General features: G+C 31.5%; 1 protein-coding gene across 1 annotated transcript in view; it reads left to right on the top strand.

Moving 5' to 3' along the window:
• Nucleotides 1-614: 614 nt before the first annotated feature.
• The window catches only part of LOC132951576 (monocarboxylate transporter 2), a 172,860-nt gene continuing 149,841 nt past the window's right edge, over nt 615-23,633 (top strand). The window contains exons 1-2 of the mRNA XM_061023347.1: nt 615-991; nt 8,827-9,260. Of these exons, the coding sequence (XP_060879330.1) occupies nt 957-991; nt 8,827-9,260 (469 nt within the window). The 5' untranslated portion in view covers nt 615-956. The remainder of the gene's footprint in view (nt 992-8,826; nt 9,261-23,633) is intronic.

The raw sequence follows: 23,633 nt of genomic DNA, 5'->3' as shown, positions 1-23,633 counted from the left end.
TCGAAGGAAATAATAATAATAATATGATTTCGACGAAATAAAAAACCATTACCACGAACGATGGAAAAAAAAAACCGGCCACGAAACTGAAATAATAATAATCTGTATGTACTTGGGTAGTTAAAGGTGTACCAACTGCAATATATATATATATATGATATATCGCACAACAGTATAGCGTAATGCGCGGGTATGTCTATATATAAAGGTAATACCATTGAGTATAATACTGTAATATATTGTATAACACATACTCAATGGTAGTACCTACAATAACGACGATAATGATAAGGACACGGTTTTTACGATAGCAGGAGGAATAGGACGACGCACAAGACGCGTGTGGGTACACACGCTGAGGATCTCGGGGTGCGGCGCGTGTACTAATATTGCGAACACCGACCGCGGTCGTACCGTGATTCGATTGTCGGGGAAGACTTCGCGCGAGAGAGAGCGAGGAGAAAAAAAATGAGCGGAAGACGGTATTATAATAATAACATTACGGCACCTCGGGTTCGGTATAATAATAATAATAATAATATGTTCACAAGTTCGGTAACCGCTTCGTCGGCGATCGTGAACGCTTCGGCGGCGGCGGCGGCACACGTGCTCCGGCGGTCGAGCGACATTGTGGCGCGCGGCGTGTATACGAAACCGTGTGGCGCGTACAACTACAACAAGCAGCAACAAGCTCCGCCGCGCACCGGACAGTCGTCTGTCGGCATCGTTGGCGCGCGTACGCATTGCCGTCCAAGCATCCGCGCGGTCCACATCCGTCTCGTCGGCGGTGTCCATAATATCATTCGCGGCCTCTCGCGACCCTCTGCCCGCCCCTATTCGACGTCCGTGTCTCCGAGCCCGTCGCGCTTCCGGTTCCGGCCGAGGCCGATCGCGCCCATGTGATATGCCCGGTTCGCGTCGTCATCATCGTCATCGGTATCATCGAACGCGGCGGAATGATGGCCATCGGCGGCGACGATGACTCCAGCAGGTCGGTTGAACCGGAAACACGCGACGCGCGCGATACACAACAATGACGATAATATTATTATTATTGTTATTAATGATTCTAATCATTACGTATATTATAACGAATCAATTATTATTATCGTTATTGTTGACACTACGATATTTTTGTAACACGTCTATAAGGTATAGGTACGACTATTATAAGACATAATAATATTATATACGTCTCGCGGAGTGGTACCGGACAGAGATACGTGGTGGTTACGATTTACGATACATCGATCTATGAAAATCAATACTATACAAATAATAAAAAAATAAAAATAATAACAGTCAACATTTCTGTGTGTAAATAATAATTGAAATATATTTTTTAAATTTTTCTAGAAAAATATTAATAAAAGGTATTATTTATTTAATTTATTTAAGAGTTCTATTTAATCGAAACTCGTATCTGTAATCAATTGAACACATTTTGCTGTTACTAAAATTACTTTTTTCACTTTCATTACGAATGTAATTAGTAGGTACCTACTTACAAATAAAATAAGTTATTACGATAGTAGAAATGTTTAAACTAAACGTATATAGGTACATACTATAAGCGAATGATACACATGTACAATATAAAATAATATAATACGATAAGCGCATTGAATATTAAATTATAATTTATATTAAAATATAAACTAATTAGATCATTAAATCTTAAAATCTTACACATATTTTGGCCCATATAGCTAATCAACCTGAATGTTAACTACCTGTCATAATATACCTTAGTGCGCTCAAATTTGTCATTGATATCGCGCTTACATGACTATTACGATTTGATCTAATCACGCTCAAACGTCCTAATTATTTCCGATAATTTGATATTATTAGTGGTTTTTTAGTTTCTTTACGAATGTATTTAACGTTTTCTGCTGTCCGGTGCCATCCCGAATTATCCCATACGCGTTTTCGTGTCTTCACCAGGTACCCATGAATCGTTCTCACCGTTCGTTTGTAAATCGTTTGCTTTGTGCCACGCACTGAAATATTCACTCGTCGTCATATTCTTTCTCTACTGAACATACTATTATTGTATAGCCTACTGAAAATTATATCATCAAACGAAATGTGTGTACCGCGAACTGTCTGTGGAGATTGTCTATCTCCTCGAAAAATGTATATGCTCTGTTCAGAAGCGAAATCGTATAATGACCGAAATCGTCTTTTATACTATATGATACATACCAAATTTCAGTAAGTCTTAATGATACGATTGAAGGATTATAAAAATAGTATGATATAAACAGTAAAAAAAAATTGTTGGTACTCATTGAATTACTGATGAAATTTTTCACGGAAATCGTCTCTCTAAGGTTAAAAATAAATAAATTAATAGGTACTATCCGCTGAAGTACCCATCAACCTACTAATACTGCATACAACAGTTTCGAATAATATACTACCACATTAGTTTTAATATAGTGTATTATTTAATTAAAAACCATATTATGTGCAGTGGAACTTAACCTGGAGATAAATTGAAATTGAAATCGAATATCTGCTTTACCGATGGAATTGAATTTACCGTGGCAGAAAAAACCCTTTTTTAATGTACAGGGTCTAACGATTCTATAGATAAGTATAAATACGTATATACAACAGCATATAGCGTATATTAGTAACATTTTAATATTTTATTGATATAATTTTAACAATTATCTAAAAACTTAACTGTATTGTAACAATACAATTATTAGCATGATGATTTTACTAGAATTTTATTAGAAGACCGTTTTTAAATTTTTCTTAATACTGAAATACAGAAATAAACCCATATCAAACAATGTAAATTTAAATAAGTTTTGTTTTAAAAAAAATATATACAGGTATTGTTTGTGAATGCAATTTAAACACTTCTTTGAATTGTTTTATTTTTTTTTTTTTAGTTTCAACTGTAAACACAAATCTTTTTTAATGCTTCTAAGTAAAAACTAAAAAAAAAAAGCTTTATAATATTTGTGTGTGGGTGGTTAAAATTTTTCAAAAACATATTAACATTTTCAAATTACTTTCTCCATCTTCAAAAGAAATAGAAAAGAATACTTCATTAAAATAATATTAATATAATAATATACTGTTCGCGAGAACAAAACTGAGTTTTTCATTTTAAAATATAATAGTCACGACGTTGGCATAAAGGCTTCGTGTAAAAGTGAAAATCTATTTTACTAGATAACAGAATATTATAGTACATTTAATCGGTATAATAAAAACACTGATAAGTAATAACTAATAACAAACATCAGCCTTGCTATACGTTTAAATATCGTTGTCCAAATGAAATCGAACGGTGTATATTTATATATATTATATATATGCGTGAGTGTTGAAAAATTGCAATATCACAGTGTCCGTCCGACGACATTCATTAATAAAAACAAGGTCAATATATGTGGTGGTCATAAAATATGGATAAGATCGAATAGACGCATATAACGGGTTTCATACGTGATCTATGCTTCAGATGGATCATTGAGTAACGGTGCCCTAAGTCGCTTTCTATACATATAAATGTGTGTATAATCCACCTATATATGTATGTATGTATGTATGTATTTATGTATGTATGTATGTATGTATGTATGTATTTATGTATGTATATAGATACACTGACTTTTCACACTACAATGCATTACATGCAGCTTGTATGATATATATATAAGGTATTTAGTCAATTTCATTATGTACAAAATACAATAATTGGATCTGAGAAATACGTATAACCATCATGACTCATTGACAAAAAAATATGTTTGTTAGATTTAATTCAGATTTTTGAAAAAAAATATAGTAGCTTTCTAACACTAAGAATAAACACTATGTGTACAAAAACAAGTCATGTGTTATATACAATGTCATGTCTTAAGTACACAAGGAACGAAAGTGAAAAGCACATAGGTATTTTACTAATTTTATATAAATGTTTTACATTTTAAAACTGAATATAAAGTTATTTTTTAACTACCTAGTCTTTTTTATTGTAATATTCAGTAACATAATACACCTAATAAAATAATATTGGATTATTAATTCGTGGAGCATTTTTAAGATTATTATTTTGTGTGGGGCTTTCTCAATTAAAAATTTAATATTTTATCTAATCAACAATCATCTTATTATTAAACTGTATAGGTATACGATTGATTATACATAAAATAAAATTTATTTTTATTTTTAGGTTAATCCTTACATAACCTACATGCATAACACATAGATCTGAATTAAACTTTATTTTTCAATTTTTTTAAATATTCAATTTACAAGGATACAGGATTATTTAATAATGTATCTTGTGTTCTTGTCGGCCTCTTTTAATCATTCAGCCGTTTAATAATTTAATTTAACTCACTGAAGCAAACACATTTTAAATCTAGCATAATATTATGTAAAATATAATATACTGTATATTATAATAATATAGTTTATATAATAGAGATCGGTGACGAAATAGCTAAGTTGACCAGCAATAAATGCAACACCAAATAAAATATAGGTCGGTACGTAAATGATTTGTAACTTCTCGTGTTAATGATTTATGTATATTGTATTTTATGAATAACATTATTATACTTAATACAGATGAACAATGATAAGTTTGAAAATAAAAAAATTGAAATAATTCCCTTCCTATTTATGACCGTATCGAATTATAATCGCTTATTCGATAAGTCCGCCCCGATTATTTATATTACATTGTAATATCGTATAATATTAATATATCGTGTTGTCTTCATGCGTGTGGTGGTTTGCAACGATGATAGTAATATTATAATGTGTAACGCAGCGCATAAATCGCACGAAAATAATTAAAAATGCATGCGAATTCACGATCGCATCAAGAAAAAGAAAACATAATTTGATTAGTTGTCCAACCCGGAGAGTTTGGCCTTCTCGCGGCGGTGTCCAATCGATAAATCATCGTTACAGAAATCCTGTATCCCCCAGTTGCGAGATCGACTTAAAAATTATTATATGCACATCCAGGTCTGATTATTTACAAACTCCGCAGTAGATAGCTTAGTTTAGATTTTTAGAACATCGTGTTTCGAACAGACGTTTTCAATGCGTACGTCACCGATGCGGTAGTCGCATGTTATTATATTATAATATTATCGAAGTCCGATTTCGGCCACTAAATCATTAGAGGTATAGCGAAATCCGTCTCATAAGCTTGTTCTTCGAGTATTAATTCTATAAATCATAAGAGAGACTAAGAGAGAGAGAGAGAGAGAGGGAGAAATATAAAATAATATATTCTATACAAACTCACTCGTATCGCAACGCTCCCGGCTACGCGTTAGACAAAACGGTGTTTGGCCGAAGGTGTATGATCTATAAGTTTCGATTTCGACGATCGCGTCAGAGTCCTCGTCGATGGTTAAAATTTGAACTGAATATTATTATTATTATTATTGTGTTTCTCCATTTTGCTGATGCTGTTTCGTATATTAAAGTTGTACAAGCTGCGAGTCCGGGACGCGACATTTATCGTGCGTATTGTATTCAACTGCAACTGTAAATACAATATGTAATTTTCAACCTCGACACGTACGTCAAAATGGAAAATAATACAATAATAACAATACCCCGCGATACTTTTGACGGTAAAATGAGATTCGTGATTGACAATGATATTAAAAAAAAAATAAATATATATATATATATATACATCGAGATCAGGGTGAAAAGGAAAGAAATTGGTTGAAAAAAATGGGTTTACCACGTTTAGTGTATATATTATTTGCGTCGTGTCGTCGCCAAAGGGTCTTTGAATTTTTCGAATAATCTATATGTGTTCACTAGGGCGTGTAAAGTAAAGAAACTGCACTTTCATAAATGAAATACAAGACATTATAGAAATTGTTATACATACTAACTTACCTTTGGTATAGACGGTAAACAAAAAATTAAATTATAATTTGTCACGCTTGGGTGTATTTTTTTTTTTAAGATTAGAATCCTTTGATTTTTGGTCTACTTCGTATTTTGATATCACATTGTTTCTTAATGATCAACATACAAGTTGAATTATTTTTGTTATACTATAGTGTTAATAATTACTAATTATATATTATTTTTTGCAGTGATCAATAAATTTGAACTATATTTAATAGGCATATTATTTGATTGAATATATTGTCACTACTGTAATCTATATATTGACAAAAATGTCCACGATTTCAATTAAATATTTTTAACTAATAAACTATTAGGTATACAACTTATTTTTGAAAAGCTCAACTGTTTTTAGAAGGGTTGTATAGCAAATCAAGTTAGTATCACTTTAGGAAGTTTTATATTAGCATCATACGAGATTATTTCTAATTCATTATTTTTTGTCGTTTAATAGGTAGTTGTTTTATAATTTAATTGGCATGGGAAATTCGTAGATAAACTTAGAACTTGAAAATCTGAGATTATTAATGAATAATGATAAATTGCCATTGTCGATGTAATGTTTGTGTTATACTGTTACCTTAGTAGGTTATAATAATATAATATAACACAAGTAATACATGTAAATCCAGGAATATGTAGTTTTGAAATTCATTTTCTGTATTTTATGGTTGCAAACTACCCATGACGAATTAAACTCAACTACAAAGTATATATTATTATTATGTAAAATTATAAAAAAACACATTTTAGTTCTAGATAGTGTTTTGTTTTTGTATAATAACCACGGTTTCAGCATTTCCGGGTCCGGGGATTCTATACCTACTAACTAAGACATTTATATTATAAATTTAGTATAAGTATACTTAAACATAATAGCAAAACAAAAAAACATTAAATGTCTTTTAATAAAATTAAAAGCGTAGGAGGATTGAATAGAAGAATTTATTAACTTCACGTTCACTTAATCGCGGCATACCTATATAAAATTGTTTTTATACGTCCAAAATTATAATATTAATTAGGTTTTAGGATATTTATAAGGTAAACGAAATTCCAATATAATTCTTACAGTGTTTTTTATGTGATATAATGATCGCGTCTAAGTAATGATTTGACGTAAAATATTGAACAACAAATCCGAACGAGTTGTTTCTACGGTGCTCTTCAAAAGTTTCTGTACTAATAGAAAATCCAAAATGTACAGTTCGGTTCGGACTCTATATCTATGTAATATTTTTGTATTTTGTAAATAAATAAATAATAATAATAATATCGTTATAGGGGAATTATTGAAACGATTAATTTTTCCAACCTTTGTTGACGTACACCTCGTATACCATTGCAGTCTATTTCAACACGATTTCGAAATTTTTAGTCCGGTCGATAAAACTCGATGCAACCCCGACGACTGTAGTAAGTTATCTCGGATCAAAGAAAACGACCGTCGATAATACAGGAACGCGATTTCGAGACGGTAATGTGAGACGAATAGTGGAAAAACTCAAAACGTGTTGGTGTCTCGTTGACCAAAATATCGAATTTATACATAATATTGACGTATTGAGTGAGACGTTTTATGAAAGGTCCGCTCCGTTTAAAGGTTTAGGTAACTCCGATATAAGTTTTATCACTGGTCGGTGGCAATCAAGTTTCGCACACATAAATCCTGTCCTCGTATCCTTTACTGCACTGTTATATTATTGTCTCCGATCGTTTATGGCGCCATCGCCGGTGTTTTACCGCAGCTGCCGTGATCGTAGACTAATGATTTCAGTCAACGGTCTATCGGCTTCAATAATATTATGTCGATAACTTTTTAATAACAAATTTTATTTCGTCGGAAGAGTATAATAATATTCACATCTACCAGCACAGCCAGAAAACGCCGTTCGCATAATATTATTGTGCGTGACTTTGTCTTGTCGTTTCGGCCGACACATTGATCTCGAAGGCCGAGTCTGTTCATTTGGATAGACCCATATAATATAATTATGGCGACGAACAACACATCCGGAGCACGCAGACGGACATGTCATAAAAACATAAACCATTCGATCACTGACTTAGGGATGATAATTTATAAGAAATAGGTGCTCATTGCGACCCACCGCACTTTACGTTTTGTACATACATTTGTGGCGGTGATAAGCTGCTCATTTCCAGTCCATTATATCTTAGTCCGTGGTTATCACGTCAAAACACCTAATTTTTCCATTTATTCTACAGTGGTACCAATCGTATTGCCAAAATAACCACAGTTTCACAGAACTGAACCAAATCGATTTGGCGAAAGCGCTTCGATTGGCTACATCGGAATGGCGACACGACGCGGGACATGGCGATTGGCGGGACGGCTTTGTTTACCGCGGCTCCAGCAGAGTAGGGCGATAGCAATTCGTTTTATTTTATTTAATAAATTGTACCGAAATATTATAATATGAGTTAAGCTTATATTGTCGTGCGGCAGTGGCGGATCGCGGATGGTTTTCAAACCAACGATGGTGTATAGACGTGTATGGTGAACGATAACATTTTTTAAAAAAACAACAAACCTCATAGACGTGTTATAATATAATCTTATAGTAGACGTTCGATTGACGTGCGCCGTGCGTCGGGTGACATTTTCCCTCTACTATTCGATATCGGGTCTTTACATGCGAACATTTTATCCAGCTTCCTGGTTTCGACTTTCGGAATCTGGATGATTCCGTCTTATTGATAAATAACCTGTATAAGCACCTGTATTATATGTAAATTATTATTTTTAAGCACGGATAGGAGGAGGGAAAAATGTCACTCGTGTCGGTGCGTGTTTTGATTGAACGGCTGTCATCGCGCGTTCAGATGTGTGTGTGAACTTTTTTTTACAATATTCTGTGCCCGGTGGACGCGTGTCTATTGCAGCGGAGTGGTGGTGAGCGGCGGTGTTGTCGTCGGAAGCGTCGGCTGCAACGGAGGACCTGGTCTTTTCCGGTCCAGGAGCCTTCCACACCTGTTGGGTAACGACTCGGGCGTGGGCGGCAGCTTCAGTGACGGCGGCGGCGGATGTCCGGAAGGTGGTGTCGGCGGCCCAGGAAGTGGCTACCACGGCGGTGGTGGCGGCGCGCCGTTGCCGGGCCACTGCAGCAAGTCGCAACCGGCCGGCCTGTCAGCGCTCGGCGACATTCGGCAACTGGTCACCCTAAAGCAGCACTACTACCCTGAGGGTGGCTGGGGCTGGGTGGTGGCCGCCGTGGCCGTGGCCGCACACCTCCTCACCCATGGACTCCACCTCGCGTCTGGCGTGTTCGTCCAGGAGCTGGTGAACAAGTTCGGACCCGGCACCGTGGTACCTGCAGGTACTGTATACTACTTACATACCTTATAATTATAATTTAGTGGTTTTAATGAATTATTTAATGTTGCGTATATACCACTTGCACACTTCAAAATAATTGTGAACTGAAAATGCCATATTATGCGAGATTACGCGGAGAATAAACTCAATAATACATCGTACATTTGGCACACTGAAAATTCCAACCAGAGAATTTTTTTTTAAGGTTACTAGAATTATCTCTTGATTTCCAAACTAGGTACATTAACTCGAATTGCCTCTCACATTAGGTAATAGACCCTTTAGTACTCGAATTGCTTCCAATAAATGTAACAATATATCGAGAGTATTATAATATTATCTCATTAAATATTTATAAATACCTACAAACTAAGATTATTGTTTTATTTTATTCGAGATTTTGTTTAAAGTCTTAACTCGGGCAACAGTTGGATTATTTAATAAGTTGAACATAATATGTTGTATTCGTATACAATTTTGTACAATCCAAACTTAATTCCGTCCCAAATCAAAAATGTTAGGTACAAATCTTTTCATATAAGAACCCCCCTTTTTTGCTATAAATTATTTAGTGGAAATTTTTTTCGAACATTTTGATGTTCCTAATTCAAAATTCGAATGAGTAGTTTCTTAGGTATTAAAATGTTTGCATTAAGGATAATAGTTCTTAAAAATGGTTTTACATAAATATAAAATAGACATAAAATTGGATCTATAGTATTAATTATACTTGGGCCATTTTTACAAATCATTAACATTGATGGATTAACATTAATGACTACAATTTTCAAATCATAGACGCCATATCTTATAAACCTATTACCACTGACCTATTATCCTTATAACACAAAGTAAAATATCTTAAAAACTACTCGTACGCATTTAAATATCGATACGTAAAAAATTATAAAAAAATTATCTAATGTATAATTTATAGTCGAATATAGGGGTCTTCTCACTTGAAAAACAGTAGGTAGTAGAAAAAATTTCAAGAATTTGGAAATAATTTGGGTCTTAAAGTATATTTGAAAATTTGAAAAATCAGATTGTGAATAACTGTATTATTGAAGAAAAAATGGGTTGAGCATACTTGGCGAATGCCCTGTATATATACGTTTTCTTATATACGTTATTTTTATTTAGATATATTGATTATTAATATGGGTATCTTATAGGAGGCATTTTGAGAGGACCAACATTGTGTACACGAATTGCCTCCGACAACACCCGGAGGCAATTCGAGTAAAAATAAAACTTACCTATAGATTTGGGAGGCAATTCGTGCGATGCGCATTAGTTCACAATTATAATAATATTATGTTAATGGCTGGAAATGCGTGTGCCTACCAATAAAATATAATAGGTACCTACACGGCACGCGGCATAAGCTATATCAAAAACACATTTAAATGCACTTAAATGTGCTGTGCCGAAAATTCATTCGGTAGACCCTTTTTCAACCGTTAACAAACGTTACCTATATGATATTAGATTTAATATATATTAAAATATTTTCGTACAATTGTTTCGTGAGCTTTTGTGGAACGGGAGGGAAATGACGGTACAAGATACATTTTCGGGGAATATGCACGTATACGCTGCATTTGTTGTCGGGGATCGCCGTGGTTTTAAATTCGATTAATAATCCCCCGCCGCGGACAGGGTGTGCGATCGCTCGGATGGTGACTATTATTTTGGGCGGAAAATCGTGCGCGACAAGTCATTATATAATCATGGCCGTCGTTGGGGTGGGGGGGGGAGAACAGCCGCTGCAGGTAAACCATATTATACCGATGTCATTCTGCATTCGACTTCTGTGCGCGTTTTAATCACAGTTCGACGGTCACTTCATTCGTGCGCGTAAGTCATCATTGTCATTCCAAATGAAATTCCTATTGGAAAATTGAAGGCGAGGCGAGACGGATATAATGAGGCGGTGAGGCGTAAGCCGTGGCCGAGTCGTCGAATCCCCTTTTTTTGGATTAAAGAACCTTATACAGGATATTTATCACGTTTGATCCTCTGAACGGTCCTTCTAATTATACATCCCTCGCGGACTTTAACGCCACGTAGTCGCACGTATCTAAACGGTGAAGAATTTCCATTATTCATTGAAACATATTTATATATATATACTAGCTAGGTAGAGTACCGATCGAAATACATTTTAAATTAAATTATCATCGAATGTTTTAAATTTTTAAATTGGATTATCTCGCAATATTTATTATTAATTATTCCTAAGCGTGTGGATGACGATTATTAATGAGTTAATAATGACCCAATGGTTTATTGACAAAAATATTATGGAACCCTAATATACAGCGCACGCCGACACACGATTAAAAAAAATAAATCATATCTCTATTTTACGTGACTCTTAGCTCGGGATTATTGGTTGCTCGTATGTTGTTTACATAGTATATGTGAATCTTTGTAAAATAAGTAAATTACGTGACCTTTTTAATCGTAAGAAAAATAAGGTATAGGTACGTTACGAGATATATGTTTTTTAAAACTAAATTCTAAAAAATCTAGCTAACCTCCAAATGTTTAGTGTATTATGTAATTTAATTATTTCAAAACGTTATAGATAAAACATAACTAGGTTTAAAATATAATAAATTTTAAAATTTTGTTACTTGAAAAACTCGATAGCAGCACCGCATATATATAAATTATAATCATGTTTTGTGAAAAACAAAGAATGTTTGTTACTTTCCGAACTTTTATTTTACTATGGTTATCGAATTTCGTCAGACAATCTGGGTTAAGTATAGTAAAACTAACCGATAATCTTGGCAAATATTATTTTAATACATTTGACGCAATTTTAATGAAATTTGAATAAATAAATAATAAAGTAAATACCTATCCATATTATATACTTTACTATCATACTATAATTATCGATAATGTACTTTAAATTATAATAAATCTATCAAAATATATGAACATGATAATTTAATTTTTTGATGGTTTATGTAATAGTTTTATGTCTTATGTAATGTATAAAAATGTATTGACTTTAGTTATTAGTCATTACATTGATTGGATAATTTATTTAAATAACTATTAGAGATATTAAAATAAATTATTTTTGAATTTAATAATAATAATTACTTTCTTGCTTCAATAAAATAGTAAATATTACAATAATCATAATAATATTTAATATTCTAAAATAGGTACCTATTTTAGGGAACTGAGAATTAACAGGTAAACTGGTATATTATACAACAATTAAAAACATTTTTTTTCAACTTGAATTTTCTCCTCCAGGTTTTTTTGAAGGTAATTTCAAAATTAAATTTTAATTAAATAGTGGTTTCTAAAACATAATTTAGTATATTTAAAAAAATAGATAAATCATAAATAACGTATAAAATAATAATACCTATAAAGCAATTAATATCTTTAATTCTTTATTTCTATAAGAAAATAACTTTACTTTTATCAGTGTTCAAATATTTGTATCTTTTTTTATGATAAAATCGTGAGACAACTCGAGTATATGGGTTAGGCAATTCGAGTGACCCATTGTTGCTTATTTTCTCAACGATAATTGAAGTATTTTTTTCAAACTTTTGACAAGATGTCATTTGAATTTTGAATTGCCTCCATTCAATTGTTGTTGAGAAAATAAGCAACATTATATATATACCTACCGACTTTAAAGATATTATGCCTCATAATTTATATGTGAAATTTAGTTGTGTATGATGAAATAAAAAAAAAAAATTGATTTGAACACTCATGTTAAATTTATATTAGGTGGACGATAAAATGTTATTTAATTACAGTTACGACGGAAATATATTAGGTACTTAATTCATATTAATTTTAAACTATTAAGTTATTCTGCATTTGTCGTGATCTGAACATAGCTAGCATATCATGGAACAGTGTTATAAATATTGTGATGTGTTTATATTTTAAAATACAAACAAATAACGATAAGATAAACAAATCTATAATAATAACATATTCCTCAAAAAATTCTGAATAACTACTCTTTTCGTAATAACTTTAACGTCTCATATTATTGATGATTGACATTTTATAAATCTGATTCTTAATTACAATAACTTTAATAAATAATAACAACATCCGTTTAATGCATGCTGGGCGATGCAATTAAACCATCGTGAAATGCAAACGTAAATGATTTACTTTATTGGACGCTATTCATAATATTATGTTATATATTTTTTGTTATACTTGTACAGATGTAACCCGTGATGGTTTCTGCAAATATAATCAAGTATGTGGTTTAACTCTCGGGCTCAAATAATCTACATATTTTATATAGACTCTATATTGATTTCAATTTATCATATTACTAAACTGGTTTCATTTCCAGTTTTCATGGATTTTATTAATTTGTGTTCGAGTTACACTGTGTTTTTATATTTAACAGACATAAAATAAATAATATGTATGTAGATTTGGATTACGAGGCGAGTAACGTGGCCTAGATATCGCGGTTATGAGAACATTTTATTGGTGGATGGAAAAATATTTTTCGAAAACCATCGAGATTTTTGTACTAAATATAATACGCATGCGATTAATATGCAAATGTATCTTTTGATTTTTTTTTTATGCATATAGTTTTTACTTTCCATTATTTTATAATAGGTAGGTATAATATTATAAGAACACCAGAAATAATAAATTGTAATTTAAAAAAATAATATTTAATGTTCTAATAGATAATTATAAATTTGAACGTGACAAACAAATTAGTTGAACAAAATAATTACTGTCAAAATATTATTATTATTATTGTAAACGCAGCAGAAAGGTTAACGTTGGGAAACGTGTTACGACTTGGCAGGTCAAACAGGTGAATATTATAGTTTTAGTTTTGAAAGAGCCGCGTTTCATGGGTGCAGTGATTCGGCACGTCGTCAGTCGGCGTGTAAAAAACTGTAAGAAGGATCGTAAGACCCAAAAATCCTTTTCCAACAGCCAATTAAATATTATCGGTGAATATTTCGTCGGTTTCTCGTCGAGTTACTTTACCTACTAAATAGAATCATATATAATACAATAATATGATCAATAATTTTATTATAACATATTATAATAGACATAATATTAGGTCGATCGTAACGATCCTGTCTTAATAATACCTATATCGGGTACCTATATACAAAATTACCCTCAGTCAAATTTCTCACGCGAATTTAACAGTTAAATAATTAGGTATAATACCTCTCTATGTAAATCGGAAGGAACCGATTCCTATCGTATTTTAGATAAGAAAAAAACTATTTTGTTTGCCGCTCAACTCCGGCAGTGGTCGTGTCGCGTGACATTCTATAGGTATACGTGTTGAAGAAGACACAATATTGCTCGTGGAGCCGTGGAGGACGTCTCACACGAAGAAAATGGACCGCGTGGACATTACGATAAAAAAATATAATAGTATAATATAATTATAACAACGCGCAATTTAATATTGTATTTTATCCGTCTTAAAACGTGGGGCCGAACACGAATGTGTATAGCGCGTTCGTTGTTATTATTTTAATATCAACGTCAGTTAATAAAATGAAAAGCGACGGATGATTTATGCGCTCTCGCCGGTGGTCGTTAAGCAACCGGTCCGGCCAAAAAGACAATAACACATACACCCACTGGCCTTACTGCTGTGTGCTGCCCGCGTGCGTAATGTATTTACAATTGAAACGGTTTAGGTGTATCCTGGAACAATAGTTTCGAAACCGTCGTCGTCGTATTATAGAAGTTGTATATAGTCGTCGGCTCCGGCTCGGCGGATTATCATAAAACAATATAATAATAATAATAATAATAATAATAATAATATTATACGATGGTGTTAACAAGACATGTGGGTACACGAAAACATAATGTTTAATAAACGAACATTTATACGGTTATATTTTATTCTTTGGAAACAAATTTTTTTTCGACACGAGAAAAATCCAAAACTCCCGCGCATGTACGTAACATATAATTACCTAAGTATTATATCAGCAACGGACATGACAAGTAAAAACTCAATTAACATTTATTCTGAATATACGTAGAACGACCGAGCAGAATATACTATGCATATAACGCGTTTGGGATATACATTATAGTGTTATACATACATACGTTTTTTTTATTTCGCCTGTTCGCCTATAGTAGATAATATATTATTATACACCATGATTTACGCTTGCCATAATTTTTTCCTCTTAATTTGTTTAAATGTTCTGATTTTTGGAATGCTTTGACGTACGTCGGTATTATAATATTATTGAATAGAGAAACATGGGGGGGGGAATGAGACACATAACGTTTAACTTGATATAAATTCTTCATTTTTTATTAAAAATTTAAAAAACCTATACTTAAATGTTTTTTTTTTTGTTTGAGCCACAACTACTAAGGGTATTGGCTTACAATATTTACCACAGTATTTACATTATGAGATTAAATATAACAGTGTGAATCTTACAATAGAAAATATGTTAGAGCAGGTAAATTATACAAGAAGGCTTCTTGAAGAAAAAATTAAAAAATAAACAAAGAAAAAATTAGATTAAATTATATAGTTTAGTTATTATTCAGAATCTTAGGATTTTAGTGATGTTTTCTTGGATAAGTTCCGATGCTTCGTATAGGTGTTCAGGTATGTTTAAAATAGATAAATAGCTAGCTGAACAGTTGCAATAGTAAGGTATATCGTATATGCCATGTTTCACTGCTAGAGCTTCTCCACAAGTTGAACATTAAACTGGTTCTTTTCGTCCCTAAAGATAGCAGTATTTTAGCCATAACTAATAAGTATACTTAGATTTGTTATACCATCCAAGGAGTGTTCTGTAGTAATACAAATGAGAACAACTTTTTTAATGTATACTTTCAAAGCCTAGTTTTTTTTTATGTATCTAAATTGAAATCTGATAACGACTTGTTTTTGAGTTTGTATATACTGAGGATAAAATGGCCATGTGATAATAACTATGATGGAGGATTTGGGGGCTATGATGAATTAAAAATGATAGTAATTTATATTTTATAAAAATTTATACAAACATTTTATAATTTGTAGAAATTGTCTTAAAAGTATATTTTAATCATTACTAGAATAAGCTATATTACATTTGTTTTTTATTTTATGATAATCCATTATTATAGTGACTTTCATCCATAGTTCATACGGAATAATACTTGAAAAAATAACTCAGAAACTATTCGTTTGAATTTCAAATTACATAAATCAACACTAAACACAAAAAAAAATGAATACTTTACAATTGAAAAAAAAAATTGAATTTTTCATAATAAAAGAAAGAAAAAAGTTTGTATCAACACCAAAACACATATTTATTACTTTATTAGTATGAAAAGTCTTAGTATAAGAACTTGAAAATATGGTCCTTAAGAAGACACGTCACCCGCATGTGCTGTCTGTCTCCGTCGAGTGTTTTTTATTTTAATTTTGAAGTGAGTTATAGCGTATAAAACATTACAATAAAAACACTCAAAATACTAATTTTTAAGTTAAATATCAAAAAAAAAAAACCCTTCCGACCAACTACAGAATATTATATTGTTATCTTTTGAGTTTGATGATAGCTCATTTTCGTATTAAAACTAACGAAACTTAACATGATAATGGCTGAATTCGGTATATTACACACTCGTAAGGCGAAGACAACAACACAATATGCGGATGAGATTTATTAAAAGTATTATAGGTACCTACTCGAAAATTTCAAAAATCAGAATTTGAGTAAATTATGCATTATTAAAGGATAATTAATGACGGGTGTATACCATTTACTAGGTTAATCTACACGATTATCATTATTATAGTTGTAGGTTTATATTATCATCCGGTACACGACGTGAGCTTGACCATGACGTACTATACAACGGACAACGGTACGGAAAAGATAATAATTTAAGGTTATTGCATTAGCCGGTGGGTAATAAAATATATTAATACTAATAGGTATAAATGTATAATGTTCTCGTGAACGACTTTTCATTTTTTTTTCTGCGGAGTGTATTATTAAATTGTATATTTCCAGACGAATTTGAATACGAGAATTAAGCAAAATTGGTTATTGTTAGTGAAATCTATTCATCATAACGTCGTATCGGGTCCGTAACAATAATATAATATCACATTATAATATAGTTCGTACCTAGTGCATGTCTTCGGCGTGAAAACGATAATGTGTATAGTTCTCTATAATACCGAACGTTGTTATTACTCGTAGCGATAATGTATATAATTAGGATTTCAGACATATTTGCCTCGTCATATAATATTATTCTTTTTACACCCGCACACGTTGGATTATATTATAAATCGCCGTCGTCGAGTGGTTTCCACACAAGTACTGGGTACCGCATTATGTTATTATTATTATTATTATTATTTTTTTTTTATTATTGTGTTACCGACAATAAAGTCCCGCGGTTTCGTACAGCGCGAGGTTTATTATAATTAAAAAATAAATAAATAATGACCGATTATTAATTAGGACATTTTATACTCGCGTTCAACGAGTATTATTTAGTATTATTATAATCAAATTGGTAAACGTTTTCATTAGAAACTCAGATATTTTTTCGAGGTCATCGTCGATAAAATGCCGACATGCAGCAAGGAATTTACCCGGTAATAGTCATGGTGGATCGTTGCGGTGGTTCTTTCGCATCGCTGTCGCTCGAGTCCGCGATAAAAATATAATATCCTAACGCTGTCCTAACGCTGCTGACGAGAAACAATTATTATTATTATTGCGAACTGTCGACGAAAACGATTTTCTTTATTCGGTCGCATGCAATGGTATCATAACATTTATATCGCAGTCGAAATCGCCACCGTCGGCGATGCATACTTGATGTCATATTATATTATTTATTAATATGCCACAGAATAAAATATATTCTGTATTAATACGGTTGGCCGTGTAACGTACCATAACAGTAATAATAATTTTAACGACAATAATAGTTATAGTAATAATAATTCGTACATGTGAGTTTTAACGCAAGGCAATGTCTCACATAATAATATAATATTATTATTATATTATTATTGTAGTCCGCCTCCAGCGCTGTAAGTATATAGGTAGGTAGTATTAGGTCGATCACTGCTATTCGTATATATTAATATTGGTACTGATACTCAATTATTACGACAGTCGGCTACTGTTGTATATACTTATTGTGTGCAGAGGGGGGTTTCCGCACGAAGTGTGTGCAAAAGTCATACGTATAAGATATCGCATGTGTCGTAATACGTCGAGCGTACTCCACCATTAGGTGGCTATTATATTTTTATCCCACGAGATTAAAACACATTTTTCGTTCAGCGATTTCGTTGACATTTCAATTCCAAAAGCCGAATGATATAGTTCAGGAACAGCTTCAATTCCTAGATTACAATTTTTTGTTTCTTTGGTAGCGCCGCTATTCGTCGTTTTTGTCGGTTCATTCAAATTTTTTTTAAAAAAATGTTAACGCACCCTAAGAAAATACTAAAATAACATTACTACAACAGTCGTAAGTGTAAGTCCCGTTTTCATAAAACTGGCATATTTGACGAATTGGCTCGAGGTTTTCCTTTCAGTGCTTAAAGATCGATTTTGCAGATTTTTCTAACTAGAAAATAAAACAAACTAGCGTATTATGAGGTCCCCAACATTTACATAGAACTATATCGTGATGATGATTGAAATGAATAACTTTTTTTCTGTTTTTTGTTGCGTAGTGGTACCTACTGCATTAAAGTAGTGACTTTTAACCACAGATTATTGATTTTTATAATAATATTGTAGTACACCTGAATATATTACGGTTTCCATATTTTATACATTTATGTCCCCTTCTTATCCTTTAATAATACAGTTATTCAAATTCTGGATTTTTAAATTTGTTAGTATATTTAAAGTATATTTTAAACAAATGTAATAACTTAGACATTTTCATACATTTGAAGGTCAAGTGCCCGATGGCAATGCAAACTTCATTTTTTCAAAATATGAAAACCAATATTTGTGCTGTAAATCATACAGCATTCAAAAGTTGTTGCATATAAATTCAAATTTTAACGAGTTTGTGTGTTATTCAAGTTTATGTCATAATAATAATAATTCTCATTAATGGTTTTGTAATTTACAAAGGTAAAATATGTAGTCAGCTAGTACTTATCAAGCTAAGATATTTTTACGAATTATAAAAGGCAAATTAATAATTATATAACACAATTTAATATCATGGCCACCCATATATTTAAAACCTAATATGATGGACTAATATTATTCTAATAATATATTATAAAGTTTAATACAATACAGAAAACACTCATTCAAATGTCAATTTTCTACGTAAAAATCAAGCTAAAAAATTCACAACAGTACACAATTTAAACGACTTATGTAATTATTCAAAAATAATCTGGTCTTAAAATTATAAGGTATAATTAAAATTTCCAAAAATCAGAATTTGAATGAATTCAATAGTTAAGTTAAAAATGGGGGTAAGTATTCCTGGGGAGTCACCCTATATATATTTATGTATTGTCTTATATATTATATACTTTCAAAGTATTGTATCGTTCAATGTTTATTCTATAAACAAAACGGTACTTGTAGAATATTCAACAATAATATTAAACACGGTTTATAATAACACGACTTTCTTCAAATTTATTACGTAAAATATCATAATATTATGTTCTTACGTACAATATCGACTTAAGTACACAGGTTTATAGTAATATAGTATGTTTTGTTACTGATTGATTTATACTATACAGTGCCTGTCGCCTGTGAGTCTTATAACAACAATAATATTTTTTTTTTACTTTGGTACATTAAGGTTCAGACTTCAGTTGTAAAAAATGGTAATAAATTCTGTTCTTATACAATATAATAATACGGAATACATTCACGGATTGTATTTAATATATTAAGCTTAAATAGATATTATATAATAATATGCTTACTTTTCTATATTTTATTATGATTAAACGATTTTTGCCTGTAAGTCAAAATTTAATAATGCATAAAATGTTAACCTGTATTTTCACACTTATAGCTTAAATAAAATATGTACATTATACATTGTACATATACTAAATTAAATTTAAAAAAACCGTTAAGTATAGGTAACCGATCTGTTGTACTGTAGGTGTCGAGTGTACATTGCCATAAGGTAGGTCACTGTAATGGATATGTAACACTTGAATTCATTGTATACGATGAAAATCGTTTTTGAGCGAAGATGCATTATTATTTTAGTAACCATGGTTACCAAACACGCAGTTTAACAATAATAATATAATTTTAACAAAATATAATGGTATTTTTTTCCCTAGTTATTTTAAAAAGTGTTTGGAAATGTCATTTGACCCACTAAATAACAAATTAGATACAATTTGCTACAGTTTGCTAAAAAGTGTCTTCAAACATACACACAAATCATTGTAAAACAAATACTTATCTCTCCACTCAGAAACTAAAAAAAAAAAATTTAAAACTTTTTATACAATTTTCAATAAAGGTATGTTTATTTTAGCTGTTTTGTAGATGTTAATATGACGTAGAAATTAAATTGAACCAACAAAAAAAAAAAAATAATAATTTACAACACGAATGTTGTTAAGAAACATAAATCTATTAAATAGATCTAAATTGAATAAATTAAAACTTACCATTTTAAATGTATAGTTGTATACCGTGTAGAAGGTAAAATCCCATATAGCGACTTAATTATTCTTTCGGAATCCTGCAGAGTTAACCGAAAATAGTTGTAGCGCGGTGAACGAAAATTAGAACTTTTAATAGAGTGGATACGAATAACGTTTCTATTATAATAATAACGTCACGCCGGGTTGCGTACGTCGTTCATTTTGTTGCGAAATAAAAATTAGATCTTAGATACTTCTTATAGTGAATGTTCGCGAGTGTATGAATGTAGAATAGATAAAATATGATTTATACCGGACGTCGCGTACACGGTGCAAAACGTTTAGTGTCGTGGTTACCAAACCAGGACCTAGGGCAATAACAATTGTGACTCTAAAGATATTATTATTATTATTATTATGTTATCTGATCTTGCCGCCAGACGTAATCTCAATAACTTTTCGGATTAATGTCCGTTTTATGCAAAACACGTTCCTGTTGTTATTGTTCCGCGCGTCCTACCCGTATCTATAAGCGAGATGGTTAAAAGGAAAAAAAAACGTATTGGTTGATAATTTACTGATTTAATACCGATTTAAACAGCATAATATTCGACATTCGCGTATGTTAATTTTTCTACCGAGTAGATCTGCTGGTACCTTCTTTGTAATATAGGTGATAGGTGATATGTGTATAATATTCTATAAATAATTAAGTGGATTATCGTTTTTAATTATATTTTCCGTGCACTAGCTATTAATATAATGATATAGTGTAATGTGATATGATGTGATTAAGGAATTGACCAGAAAATATTATACATATAATTTGTCGTCGAGTTCAGAATGTATAATAATATTATATTATTCGACAGTTAGACTATATAATATGCATCGTTTTAATAGCTCATTTCGATTATATAGTCATTATATTATCAAAATGATCTGATAATAATCACTATTATCGTCAAAGCAATTTCATAATAACCACACCCGTGGTTCAAGCATAATTTATGTTTAAATATTTACTCGTAAAAAATCTATTGCATAATTTATAGTGAGTTCAATTCTTAACAAAAAAAAAAAAAAAAAATGTGACTTAAGTTAATTTTGAATGAGTCGTCTTTGGGTTCAATAAATGTACGCATAAAAACTTTTGATGGGTCTATATAAGAAGTATACCCAAAATGAAAGTAAAAAATTATTATGGACTTGGCACTTTTCTTAATAACATTTTTATATAAAATTTTTTACCTTCCAACCGGTATCCCTTGAACGTAAAGTTATAACTTATTATTTTGTAGTCACTCATAAAATGATTTATGATCGTTCATAACTCGATGATTTTTAACGAAAAAAATGCTAAAAATGGTTGGTACAAAACTTAATTAATTACGGTTGTTTATTTTTTTTTAAAATTGTATGTAGGTTCTGACGTACTGTCTTAACAGTCCATCATGCTGTCAAAGTATCGAACACGTATCATAAATTTATAGCAAAACGGATTTATATAATTTTGTAAATTTATTTTACTTGAATACTGCTCTATGAATTATTCCACTTGAATTAACTACCTAACCATTAAATTATAACTATTATATTATTTTCATGTTTTTTTCATTATCGATCTTTTTGATGATCTATTTTAATCCACATTACTTATAATCGTTATAGACATGTGTTATGAATAAACACGTGGAAATAATGGTCTACGGAGTACGTTTCTTACACTATAAAATAAAAATATCAATATCTGCATTAAACGATGTTAAAAGTGTAAATATTGCCTATATGCTGTTCAAATAATAATAATAAAAGGTAAATTCTGTAAAATGCTGGTGAAACCGTGTTTTATGGGTTCCGTTTTTACACCGACGTCAACGGCATAATATAAATCGAAACAACGTTGTATACAAATGGCGTACGATTAAATGTATGTATAGGGCCTAAATCTACCCGTATATTGCCGACGCGAGATTGACTATATAATACGTCCATTGGCCATTTCCCAAAATCCGTTTTGATCGTAAACTCACTCTCCCAGCATGTGTACCGGAAAAAAAATATAATCTATATAAATTTTTGTTCTTTTATAATACGCGTATATTATGCCGTGAATATATCGACGGCCATCGATGGGGGATCTTTGCGTATAGGAAAACATAATGTGGTTGGCGCGGAGAATATAGTCGATTTGGAAAAAAAAAGAAAGAGACGTTAAACCGTATAAAAGGCCTCGATCCTTCGCTATATATTTTCGTCCGTCGGTCGGTGAGTTAGTGACATAACCAAGGGGTTTCCTGTTAATATAATACCTAATATATATATCCGAAGATTCATATTGGCCGGTCGTTCATCACGCGAAACCAGGCGACAAGTTCAATTTTAGAAGTCTATACAGCCGCGTGCTTTAACGTTTTACTCGGCTGTTAAGTTTGATTTATCGTCCAGCGAGAATTCGTTTTGTCGTCCGGAATACTATTGTTTTTTTTTCTTCAGATTTGAGCCCAGCAATGATTTTTATCCTCTGTGCACAGATAGACGAGTTTGATTCTATATTAAATTGTTGAGATCGAGTTAATCTCAAACGTCGCATTGCCGCGACGCAGTAATGCACAATGCTTAATTGAAAATGCTGTTCCGCGGGACAAAAAGAAAAAAATATTATCTTTATAATATAAAATATAATATAATTGATCATATTAT

Source organism: Metopolophium dirhodum, chromosome 9 (assembly GCF_019925205.1).
Source record: "Metopolophium dirhodum isolate CAU chromosome 9, ASM1992520v1, whole genome shotgun sequence".
NCBI classification, from domain to species: domain Eukaryota; kingdom Metazoa; phylum Arthropoda; class Insecta; order Hemiptera; family Aphididae; genus Metopolophium; species Metopolophium dirhodum.
Note: the sequence above shows the minus strand (reverse complement) of the source record. Positions and strands in the feature narration are given on the sequence as shown.